At 40.2% G+C, this 13,002-nt stretch overlaps 1 protein-coding gene across 1 annotated transcript in view; it reads right to left on the reverse strand.

The window, feature by feature from the left end:
• Nucleotides 1-12,520, reverse strand: part of HCN1 (hyperpolarization activated cyclic nucleotide gated potassium channel 1) — a 196,137-nt gene extending 183,617 nt beyond the window's left edge. The window contains exon 1 of the mRNA XM_039710008.1: nucleotides 12,147-12,520. Coding sequence (XP_039565942.1) covers nucleotides 12,147-12,520 — 374 coding nt within the window. The remainder of the gene's footprint in view (nucleotides 1-12,146) is intronic.
• Between the last annotated feature and the right edge of the window lie 482 nt (nucleotides 12,521-13,002).

Genomic DNA, 13,002 nt, shown 5'->3' on the forward strand with positions numbered 1-13,002 from the left:
TCTCTTCATGCAAAAATTCTTTCTCCAGTCTTCAGGTTCAAACAAAACAGTCTGTATTCCTTAGCAATGGGCTGGTCTCAACATCAGACAAGCACTGCAGGTTAGGGGTTGCAGGGGGAAGTGTTTGCACCCAAGTAAAGTTGCCTCTAATTGTAGCCACTGATAAGCAGCTCTAAAATAAGCACTCAAAGAAACTTTGGTCAGGGACCCATGACCTGATCTATAAACAACCGCAAAAATACCAAGGAAGCTCTTTACTTCCACACTGATAGATGACTCTTGTTTTGACACAGCAAAATAGAATGAGCTGCCCTTTCTGTGGTGAATAAAACACCAGATGTCCATCCTTATCTTCCATCCATTTTCACTCAAAATGTAGTTGCCTAAATATAATAAATAGGTTTCTGCCTTTCAGCAAATGAAAACATTTTACTTTGGAGATCTCATAAGAGGTTTCAGCCACAAGCCAATATTCCTCAGAAAGACAAAATCTAATTTAGCCACATATTTATGTTTCATTTTTTGGAGGACAGTGAGTTATAAACTAATCAAATGTGTTTAAACTAAAGATGTGTAATAATTAGAACTGCCAAATAGATATTAATAATTTATTGGTGGAGAACAGCAAGAAATTGAGAGTGAAAAATTAACAGATCTTTTCCTCATAATCTTAGAATATACACTGATCTGTAAATTAAAAATCAAAATATGTAACACGGCAAAAATGGAAGCTGAAACACATTTGCATTATTCTGACACGCTAGATCTTTAAAACACACAGCACCCAAGAGCAATGTTTTTTAAAAACCAGGTTTACCATTTTGGGCTCCTTATGACTGGAATTCTGAAAGATGCTCAGGCATGGAGTCCAGATGCTTACAAGTATCTAGCTCCTGAAATTCAAAGATAGATGGGCTCCTGACTTCCATTTCAGGTCTTCATCTAACATCCTATAGATTTGCACATTGTGCAAATCTACTGGGTAAAACTGACACTTTCAAAGCCGTTCCAGAAATGGAAAAATTTGTACTGGAAACACGAAACCAAGTAAAATACCATATTCCATTTGCTCATTTTGCTAGTGGCACAAAATCAGCATGCACGTTCAACGCAGACGAACTGCTATTCAGTGACACTTCATGGAATCACGAGCCAGCAGCCCCAGCAGGAACATCTGCCACCATTTTAGGCAGATTCATGGTACCTGCATTCCCAGGCTACACAGCTAGCTCTCCTTCCCTGAAGCAAATCTGAACTCTGTCATGCTATGAGGAACGAGTGTGGGAGTGGAAGTTCACTGCAGCTCTCCCATCCATTCCACAGAAAGATAAATTTGGTCTACCCTGTGGAGAATGTGGAAGTTGGCTGCAGCTTAGAAATTACAGAAACAGCCATAGTCACATCAAGCAGTGCTCACACAGTCCTGGGGAATGAGGGGGATGGTGGTGGAAATTGCTGAATAACACTGACTGCTTGTATAATAGTGAGGAAGTATTCCTCAGACCTGTCTTAATGAGAATCATCTCTTGACAAAAGAAAATTAGCGTGCTTTTGAACAACAGAGCACAACACACAGGCACACTACAGAAAATCTAACTTTAGAAAACAAGAACAGAGAACAGTTTAAGGTTAAACAAGAAATTTTAAACTCATAGTTAGTGCCTTTAAATAGCAATGTAAAACCAGAGACATTTAATTGGATTCAGTCACAATTTATGTTGTACTTAGTTCACATCTATCTAAATAATATGTATATGAAATAATAAAATTATTATGTACTGGATTTAATGATTTGCAACATAAAACCCTTGAAATTGTTTTTGGACTTCTTTTTCCATTACAGAGAGATGAACCATCATAATAAATTCATTACTCCAATAAATAAACAGTGAGAACATGTACAAATCCTACTGAACTTTTCAACACTCAGCAGTATATCACTGGATTTAATATTCTGTTCCAAATTTCAAAACCACATTTAATTTAGCAAAAACAAGTACTGGCAGAGTGCATGCAATTAAAAGTCTGTTTGGTCATGTGGGCACCTCATGCTTAGGTTACTCATCTCTCACTTTTCCCACACATTCAACGTCTACTGCTTAATAAACCATCGGATTTCAGACATTTTAAATTCTGACCCTTTTTAAACACTCTGATAGATTGCCTACCATCTGGCAGTGCGTACTCTTGGTACCACACTCCCTTTGCATTACAAAACTGTGCTTCTGATAATTATATCTTTAATGTGGTAGATGTATGCAAGACTTGAATTCCCATGCTGGCAGTATACAAGCTGAAGGGACAATTTCGGCGAAGTGCCTGTGTAACAGTGTATGGTAACAGTATGTTCAACTGCATCACGCTGCAATTCTCAACCGAAAGCTGCCAACCTCCAAGTCAAAGGAAATGCAAAATATACATGATTTTTTTTTAATTACTACAAGGCATTTTACAAAGTGCAAGAGGCTGTGAAAATACCTAAACTAACTCCTCCCTGCTAGTTTGAACAAACAGCTCAGTATCTTCTAAGTAACAGACTGAGTAAGAATGGAAAACTACACAGAAGAACAAACAAATTTTAAAAACATAAAATCGGTGCAATATTTCTATTAATTTAAACAAATGCATTATATCTTCAGAAAGAGATGTAGGAGGACGAAGAGAAGACAGAATGAGGGAGAAAAGGAAGTTGTTTCCAAAAAATACTCTTTCAGGGACTAATCCATGTGCTCCTAGGAACTTTTGAATGCAAGTTTCCTATAGCATGATATCACTGATTGAAAATTAGACCATAAGAAACACTATAAATAAAAAAAGCAGGATTCTGTACTTAGGCAGTCATGTAGATAAGAGCTTCCATAAACACTGCATGCACAGCTCTGAAAAACAGCTCTTAAGATCACATAGTAAAGTGGGTATGTGAGAAAGGTACTCAGCTAACGACTGAAGTTTGAGGTGTATACTTAATTTAGTTTGCTTCTTTTGTTTTGTTTCCAAGTTTCAATCTATCAGACAAATCCCAAGCTGGAAAACCAATTCTTTTTGTTACCACCAGGTTTGTCTGGCACTAAAGGCAAGGTGAACCAGAGTGACAGACAAGCTTGGCTCTTACCTTCACTGGAAAATCAAGTGCAAACAAGCCCATATGCAGCTATTCCAATGATCCTGTAGCCCTGGATGTGTTTGGGGAACCCAGAGGCTTGCAAGCATCTACTGCCTGACAGTAACAAGATGCTTAGGGAGTAGTAGCACCTGCTACAGGTTTCATAGCAATTTCTCTGCCAGACCTAAATAATAAGTCCTCATGGAATGAACAACTAGATGGAAATCACTTAAGAGCTGATGGAAAACCTCTAACTAACCGTGTGAAAGCTTGATTGCATCTCTATGGTTTTGCAGCCGTGCTTTTATTCCATCTCCTGGGTAGAGCTGGAGAGCGCTACGTATCTTATAAAATTCTGTGTATTTTCCACAGAAAATCTCTATCTTTTCCCTAGGAAAAAATAGACCAATTATTTATTATCGGGGTCTCATCATATATTACTATAAATTTACTGCAATCCGCATATCTGCATTAAGGTCAAATCATTTCATCACCACACTGTCTACAGCTGCAGTTCATGCCATGAAGAAAGGTGTTTCTTGGAGGATCTGGTAAATTAGTGTAAGATGCAATGCAACCACCTAAGGAATATCAATATTTCCACACTTTAATCTGCTGATATGAGGGCGAAAAACATGGAGGCAACCATGGTACAACATGTATAGAATTTCGATACTGTGAGAGCACAATTTATTTCTATTGGGCTCTTTATATACTGGAGCTTTAGTAAGATTCAGTAATTTTCATGCAAAATTGTGTGAAAAAGAGTGGTATCACTTAAATCCCTCCCCAATATTAAAAACTTTTTTAAATCTCCCCAAATTAAAAAAAAAAGTATGCATATTGGTTATTTTCAAGTCATTTTAAAAAATAAACTCACTCAAAAAAAAAAAAAAGAAAGAAAATAAACCAGAACCAACACAGCTGTGACTGTGAACATAAAGCAATCCCTGCTTTTTCAGCTCAAAACAGAATATCTTAATATGAATTTTTAATAAATGTGACATTTTTAGAGACAGAAACTTAATAACAGCAGCATACTAAATACCAATAGTGTATCAAAATATTTATTAAATTACATGCTTAATTAGATACTATATACACATAAAAAACATCAAAGATAATCACATAAAAACAAAATCCTATTCTTAGCTATATAATGTAACTTAAGTTTTGGGTACTTCACTGGCAAAAATGAAAATGGCTTTGGGTTAGTTTAGGGTTTTTTCAAATATGTAATGGAAACAGTATGCATCTCTTTTGTAACTAAATGAACATTTTCTGAACACAAGTTTATTCCAGACTTGTTCCAGCTGCATTGCACTAAAAGGCAATAAGATTATTGAAAAATGCCATGCAGCTTGCCTGAATCTCTCATCAGATTAAAAGATATTAGTAGAGATTTTATGGAAGCTAAATGACAATGTCCTTGAGGTAGTACTGACATTGACTCCAGCTGATATAGTTTTTAGTTATTAACATACCTTACTGTGTGTCTAGAACAAGCTCTCCAATAATTAGAGCTGAATACACTATGATTTTTAAAATTAAATCATGCCTCTGGGAAAGAATCAGGAAATAGACAGCTAAAGGACTATCAAGCAATTAACGAGAACTGTACTGTCAGGTTAAAAATTAAACATTGCAAAGTAGGTTAAAAGTTTCCTCTCTCAAAAAAAAATGCATATTGACATAGAAAACAGTTCTCATGCTTTTGAGTGAAAGCAAAGGTGAGAATGGATACTTCTTGTTTATCAGCAAATTAAGTAAATTTCTTTTCAATTTTTTATATTCTACACACACTTATCTCTAAAAATAGATTTTTGCTTCTCATAGCTTCAAGTTGAAACTCTCAAACAATATGACAAAGTTTACTTAAATATTACAGAGCCACAGATCTTAGATAGGTAGGCAGAAATGCAGCACTAAAGACTCATACTTTTTAGGTGACCTCTGCATTCATACATCTCTATATCTTCTACTCCAGGCTGAACAATCAAAAATGAGCCACTCAGATTTTGACTTCATTATATAAACCACACACACACACACACACACAAGAAAACCTAAAGTATCGAATCCTATGCGCCTTTCAATTAGCTGTTGTAATCACCAAACACCCAATCAAATCATAAATCTAGGCCTTTGTATATTACTCAATGCTTTTACACAGCATTCCAATTCACAGTTCCCTTCATATACCCAAGTATGAGAAACCTAGGTTGAAGAAAAAACTTTTACTGACTCAATACCAAGCATGACTTATTTTGATGTGCTACCAAACGGAATTGTAGAACACATTTAAAAATTTGTTAACATGCTAAAACAATCAATTGGAATACCAGAATCAGTGCATTTTCCCCACAGGCCCAAGCACGATGATGAGATACAATTTTGGATATGTGTATACAGAGATATGGGTATAGATCACATTTATCAAGCACTTTTTTCTCATTGCAGTCAAAGCAAAAGAAAAAATCAGAAAACTGAAGAGGAAGTCTCATGATACTGACTGTCCTGGGTTTAATTTTAAAGACTTACATATAACGTTCCCAAAACATCATCTTTGACTTATATGTTACAGAATATTTATAAGAATTCTGTAACATTTGGGTTTGTTTTATTTTGTTGTGGTGGTTCCTTTCTAAACTTATCTCAAAATCATGATGAACATACTTGCCTTTACATAGATTGTGTAGAAAATGAACATTGTAAAAGTAAGCATCTTGTAGAAAAAAATGTACTTTTGTGCAATTCATAAGTGTTGCCAGTGATCTTCAAAGTGTCCCAAGTTAAATTAAAAGTAACTCAGAGAACCGAGGAATTAAGTCACACTTGTTCAGCTCTTTCTCTCCCCTAAACTTTATTCAATGTTCAAGTAAGAAACACGACAAGAGCGTGAAGAAAATGCAGTGAATGGACTGTTATTCCAGGACTAAAATGAACATAATGCAAACTGGCAAATGTTCAACATATAAGTGAGCTCAAACCATGCCTTAGTATTCTACATATCCAAAGACAGAAGGATGTCTTATTAATAAAATTAATCACTTTGCTTGAACAAACAAGGGCATACGGCTCCTCACATGCCCTAGAGGGCTGGAAGGCGGGTGGCTGCTGTGCCAACCTTGGGTGGACTCCACTGCCCTGCTTTAGGAGCTCTTGAAGAAAATCTCAAAGCAGACAAGAGTACATGGCCCTCATGAGTCCAAAAGCACGAAATGCACCTCTCTATCCCTGTTTTCTCTCACGCATTCCTTCTTATAAGTGGTACAAAAGGAAATACCAGTAGATAGCTTTAGTCAACTAGAGTTCATAACAGATGAATCCATGATAACCACTGATGAAAAATTATTCAGTACAAAGAATAATAGGAACTAGAGATGAAAAACAGCATAATGCATTTCTGGCCTATATTTCACATTTCCAATAGAATATTTTGTTGCTTATTTTTGGTCCTGCCTCCTAAACATCTAATTTATGTTAGATGTTGCTTGTTGCTGCAATTTCTCTCCATTACTTCGATGTAATTTGCTTCCTCTCTGTAACATCCATTTATGCATTTGAGAACCATTACTGTATTTCTCTTCCGCCTGCCTTTATAAGAGTTGCATTCTATCTGGGGAACTATTATGAAGGGAATACATAACTTGATGTCAGAGAGAATTTTCAAACATTATAAATGCATTATTTAGGTTAATGCTACAATTCTGTCATTTTATTTTTCAGGACATTTACAGAAGTAAAGGGCAAAAATTGTTGGAATGCAGCAAATAAAACCCAAGTACTATTAGTAATCTTTTTAATACTAATGGTTCTCCATGTTTAGTCAAATGTAAGGACTGAACATCTAGCAATACTAATAGTTTATCTGTACAAAGCTTTTCTTTAGTAGAATTAAAAATTATAGTCACAACAATAGTATTTGAAAATGATACATGAAAGACAGCCCCAGCTGAATCCGTGCTTCATTCAAAAAAACATAATTTTTTTTTTTAATTGTTTGCACAAAGAATGTACCATATATAGTACAATTATAAATCCATGATTATGATTTTATTAGTGAATTCAGAAGTGTCAATTCTGCAATAGAATCTCATGAAAAATCCTGAGCAACAAGAAATTACTACGTTGAGAATAAAAAACTATGGCCATTTCATGTTCTTACACTACCAGTGACATAATGTATCCATTAAAACCCATGCAAATTTGTATCTGAACTATTTAATGTAGACCAATACTGACATGATTTATGTCTTTAATTTTGAATAAGTATACCTCTATCAATTACATTTAAGTCTGATATGATACATTTTTATTTCATTGCATATAGCATTACCTTCCAACTCTACTGCTCTATATAAACCTAAGTATGTAACAGCTCACAAAAACATCAATCTCATTAGCTTCAAGAGAGACATTAAAAACATGTGACAAAAGAGAAGCACAAAGTGCTTATCCTAAGCTTCTTAAAACACAACTTAAGATAGGTATAACACGTAGAGTGAAGACTGGTCCCAAAAGGCAGGTTTTAAAACAATGCATGCATGAATTTTAGAGACCTGATTGTGAGCTGCACATATAACATACGCAGTCTATCATGTTAGGGTGACTGCTGGTGGTCAAAGACAGGTCCAAAAGATAAGTGAAAATGAAAAAGAAAATCAATTCATAATGCAAATATAAGTTCAAATGTTTAAAAAAAAAGTATAATTTAAAAAAACCATGAGGCACACTAAACCATGGCAATTGTGACTTAGCTTGGCACACACTTCCTTCAAAATTGAAGTGGTACATGCGTATGACAACATGGATGGGTTGCATAAAACTTCACAATATAACAGAATGTTTTTTAACAGCAATAGAAACAAATTCTTCTGTAACTACCCAGACAAACACATGCAAATATTGTGTTTTTCACCCTGATTAAAACCCTTTGAAACCTGGCATTAAATTACTTACAAGGTATTACCAATAAGGCCTTCAATGAATTATAAAGAATTCCATGATAAACCTCAAACATTCACATGATGCCTTACATGTGTATACCAAAGGTTTTGAAACTGCAACAGCACAAAAGGTTAAAAAAAAAAATCTGGCAAACCTTTACTATTCACTACACTCTTACATTTTCTGTTCAAGTTTTAGAAATAATTCAGCTTTTACTTTACTGTGATTGTTAAGTTTTAGAAATAATTCAGCTTTTACTTTACTGTGATTGTTAAAATAAATGGATCAGTAAAAAGTTACCCAGAGAAATAAAATGCCAATGGTTTGTTGTTTTGTTTTGGGTTTTTTTGCCTAGTGTTGTAAATTGATTTATACTTTGCATTATTTACACAGGGGAAAAAGACCTTCAGCACTGCCTGCACTGCACCTCTTTACCTGCTGCTCTGGCAGACAATGCCACCTCACAGTCTTACTTCATCTTGAAGCCAGTTAAAATTTTTGTTCCCACTTCCAGACAAAGGCTGCTCCCAAGCATCAAGCTGACTGTAACCACCAGAGTGTGAAGGCTACATGTACGCAAACACACATTATTTCCACTCAGTCTGTCTCATATATTGCGATTTCTGCAACTCTGTAGCAACTCTGTTTTCTTTATAGATTGCTGACTACAGATGCCCTAGCCAATGTGGTAATAAACCCAAGATTTCCTTGACAGTGTGAGTTTCTCTGTGGGGAGGGAGGGAGGGAGGGAGGGAGGGAGGGAGGGAGATGCTACAGGACTGGATGAGCAGCCGAGGCAAGTTCAAGCCAGCCCTCTGAACATTAAAGAAACTCCTTACGTGCCGAAGGACATGGAGTAATTAATCATCTAAAAATCAGTCACGTACATTTCCATTAATACCAGAAGGCCGTAACATATAAAAGTCATCCAAAGCCCATGTCCACCACTAATCTCCTACGAAATAAATGACATGTGTGTGGCAGCAGCAGAACCATGTGCAGCTCATCCCATCTCCTGTCAGCTTTGTCCTGCTCTCATCCAGTGGCTGCAAGGCCACAAGGCTGGACCAGTGAAGCTCTCCTGAAGGCTCATTCTTCCACAAATGAGAATGGACAGCTGGAGGCACTCAGTAGCTCACAGAACACACACACAGGACTTCAGCAAACTCTGACTGGTAAATTCACTTTTGTTACTTACGCAATTAGAAAGAATTGTTGTCCAGCTTTAGAGATACAGTAGTCACGGTTGCAAAGTGATAAAGTAAGAGGCCTTGTGCTGGGTTTGATGTGCATTAGGTGCAGGGTTTATATAACAGTTTTCAAATTACACATTAACCACTGAAGTCTGGGAGAAGACAACCAGAATCAAAATGGTCCCCTTGTGGAAAAATTATGTAATACTTATTGAATTTAATCCTCCAAGGGTGTATCTGCCCAAAGAAGAGACAATTCTTCCCTGAAACACATGCAAGATGGAGAGCCATAAAACTAAAGTACAAGCTCCACAAGGCTGCAAGTAACCAATTTACTGAGCACGGAGTTTAGAGACAAGCTTCCACGTTCTGTTCATGCCAAAACAAGGGGCAGGAGGGCACCGAGATGCTGCCCACTCCTCCAAACATCACAAGAAAATACCATTTGGTGTAGATGAATATACTGTTTTACAAAAAAAAATGAGAATGAAATCAAGAAATAAAATCAAATATATCAAACTATCCTAAGAAATGCATACAAGCATGCAGAACTGGGAAAAAAATAAAAGAGTGCACAGAAGCCGATAGCAGAATTTTCCCACATTTTACATGGTTAACCCAGTATTTTCCTAAGTGTGTCTACATTTAAAGTTTACTGAGATGTCTATTTTCATAGGTGCCACAAATACCCGAATAAGAGCTGCATTTACAAATGCACAATACATCTCCTCATTTGGATATCATAAAATACTCAGCTTTTTACTTTTTTGTTATTTTGGTAGAAAATTTAGTTCTTTCCTCTGATGGAAAGAACATCTACACAGCGGCATGGGAATACCTGTGCCTCTTTCAATGTTTTAAGGCTTGTCTGCACACAAGCATTACATTGCTACAAATAACATGCAAAAATAAATCAAAGCAACTCCATCCTTACACCTGAATTCATTCTGGTACAGAGCCACTGTTAGATGGCACTTAAAAGTGCTGTTGTAATTTCCAAATAAGGTGAATATACTGTATAGTACAACTTCTTCACACATTTTGCACTGCCACCCAAAAAAAGTGGTACCACTACACAGCTGCAATTGTTTCAGGAGAAAAAACATGCACATCTTATATTTCTCACTGAAACAGTCCTACGGGCCAAAAAATTGGGTCTGGAGCTTGCCACACCATCCCAATACTAATGAAAAACTATGAACTTTATTTAAAAACCAAGCACTCTAATAAAATAAAAACTTTTTAAAAAACACCTGAAAATACCAGTTAATTTAAGAATATGCAAACAACAGGCCTGAAAAGGATGCAGTGTTGTTTACTCCGACTAAAAAAAAAAATGGGAAACATAATCTACAATCTCTAAACCTTCCCACTCAATAAATTAGGACAGAATTAGAAGATATTTCTGTAATGAAACAGAATGAACATGCTTATCACCTATTTCAAAGAACAGCTTAAAAAGTTACAGGCTGCAAAATATGACAAATAAGCTCCTATTGCCCAATACACTGTTCGGGTGTACACCTCACTCAGAAACCAAGCTTACAACAGAACAAGGAAAATTATTCGCTACAATAACCTCATTCATTTCAACAGAATCCTCACGTGAATAAAGTTACTCATGCACACACAGAGATAAGGAAGAGGCTATCAGACACCCCCCCCAATCCCCTATGCATGCCACCACAGCACCAGATGTGACCTGCTAGGTCCCTCTCTAGCTGGCAGAAAGGGAGTGGGTAGGTGCTTGGCTCTCTTTCCGCACTTAATGCACCTGTTAATGCAGCTGAGGTGGAAAAGGTACCCCAGGAAAAGAATAAGTGCAGTTTATTGAGTTCAGAGAACCAGGAAAACAAGCAGGGATTTGAAGCATGATTTCAAGTCATAACTGACTGTGCTGTGCTCCTCCACTCCTGTAGCTGTACTGCTCTTGGGCTTAGCTGCAAGGTGCTAGCACAGCTCACCGTGAAACACCTCACTCCAAACAGTCCCACTGAAACTTGGACTTTGAAAGCATTCCTTCCTGTTCCCCCTGAAAGAATGTTCTGTTTAATCCAGTTTTTTCTTAGAAGATCCATGTAACTATTGAGCATTCTGGATTTTCTTTTTTTAAATGCAGTTGCCGGTGCAACTCACTTATCGTAAGACGCAGGTTGTTCAATTCAAGCTGTTGATTAAATACGCTTCACGACATCGATAGTTCCTCAGAAAATATCACAGAGAGTGTTACATTTATAAAGGCATACAGCCAGCAGGCACAGAGTACAAAATGAAATAATCTTACACTTTAAATATATTTCTTTAAGGGAACTATAACTTCTTGGGCATTTATTTGTACTGCTTTCTGCATGAATATTCCAGTCCTGCATCCATGCATCTTACTGTGAAAGCAATGCTAATCTGCCACCACATTTACCTGTCTCCCTATGAAAACATAGTTTTCCACACATCACCTGGCTAAACTTATTTTACTGTAACTCTGACAGAGACGCACTTCATTCTCGCAACCCCTGGAACAAGTGTTTACACACCGGGCGCTCAGGGAAGGGCAGGCGTGTGCAGACACCGCGCTTTTACTGATGCTGATGCGTCTGTGGAACCCCGCGGGTGAGCTCTCATCCCCGCTGGGGCAGAGTCGTGCCCGACGGCCCGCGCCCCCGCGGCGCAGGCAGACCGGGATGGAGAGCCACGGAGCTCAGCAGCCTGCCTCGGGGGCTGCGGGCGGCGCCCCGGCCGGCGCGGGGCCTGCGGGGCCGTCCCGGGTGCAGCACGCTGGAGAGCGCCGGGCCGANCCAGCCCCGGCCCCGCCGCCCGGCCCGGCGCCCGCCGAAGTTTGCGCCGGGCGAGGCGCGAGGCGCCGGGGCCACCCCTCTCCCGCCCGCCGCGAGCCCCGCGCTAACCTGAAGTCGCTGTAGGGGTGGATGATCCAGAACCCCGCAGTTTTAACCCTTTCCTGCTCCTTCTCCACCGCCTTCTGGCTGCCGAACATGCGGAGGGAGAATTTGTTGACCCCCGGCTGCAGCATGGAGGTGAACTGCCGCTGCATGAAGCCGTACTGCCGCCGGGGTCCCTCGGCATCCTCGAAGCCCACCACGGGCTCCTCGCCCCCGCCGCCGTCCACTTTGAAGCACACCGAGTTGCCATGCTCCTTCACGCCGCCGCTGCCGGGGCTGCTCTGGGCTTTCTCCGCCGAGGCCGCCGGCTTGGCTGGGAAGGAGTTAGCGCTGCCATCGTCCCGGCTGCCGGCGGAGGAGCTGCGCTTCCCAGCCTCCATGCTGCGGGGCGGGCGCACCCCAGCCGCGGGAGAGCGCGGGGAAGCCTCGCCGCCGCCGGTGCCCTTCAGCGGCGCGGCTGGGCTGTGCCGCCCTGAGCTGGGCTGGGCTGGGCTGGGCAAGGCTGGGCAGGGCTGGGCAGGGCTGGGCTGGGCTGAGCTCCGCGCCGCCGCGCCGCCCGGCATCACCAGCGCCGCCGGCTCGGAGCGCGCTCCGCGCAGGGCGGGCACCGCCGCCCCTCGCCCGCCCCCTGCCGGCCGCCCCGCTCCGCCTGACATTGAGCCCGAGTCCTTGAGGGGCCGCGCGGCGAGCGGGCAGCGCCTGAGGGAGGGGCCGGGGCCGAGCGCGGGCAGGGCACAGGGGACAGGGGCCCCCGGGCGCCGGGCCCGCGCCTCCGCAGGAGCGCAGGAACACGCGTAGGTGGATGCTTCACCCTGGGCAAAGCAAGGGGCAAGGCGTGGGGTGGTAGCGTGCCTGTGCAGCC

The sequence above is a fragment of the Passer montanus genome, unplaced genomic scaffold (genome assembly GCF_014805655.1).
Source record: "Passer montanus isolate IOZ18808 unplaced genomic scaffold, ASM1480565v1 scaffold22, whole genome shotgun sequence".
Lineage (NCBI taxonomy): Eukaryota > Metazoa > Chordata > Aves > Passeriformes > Passeridae > Passer > Passer montanus.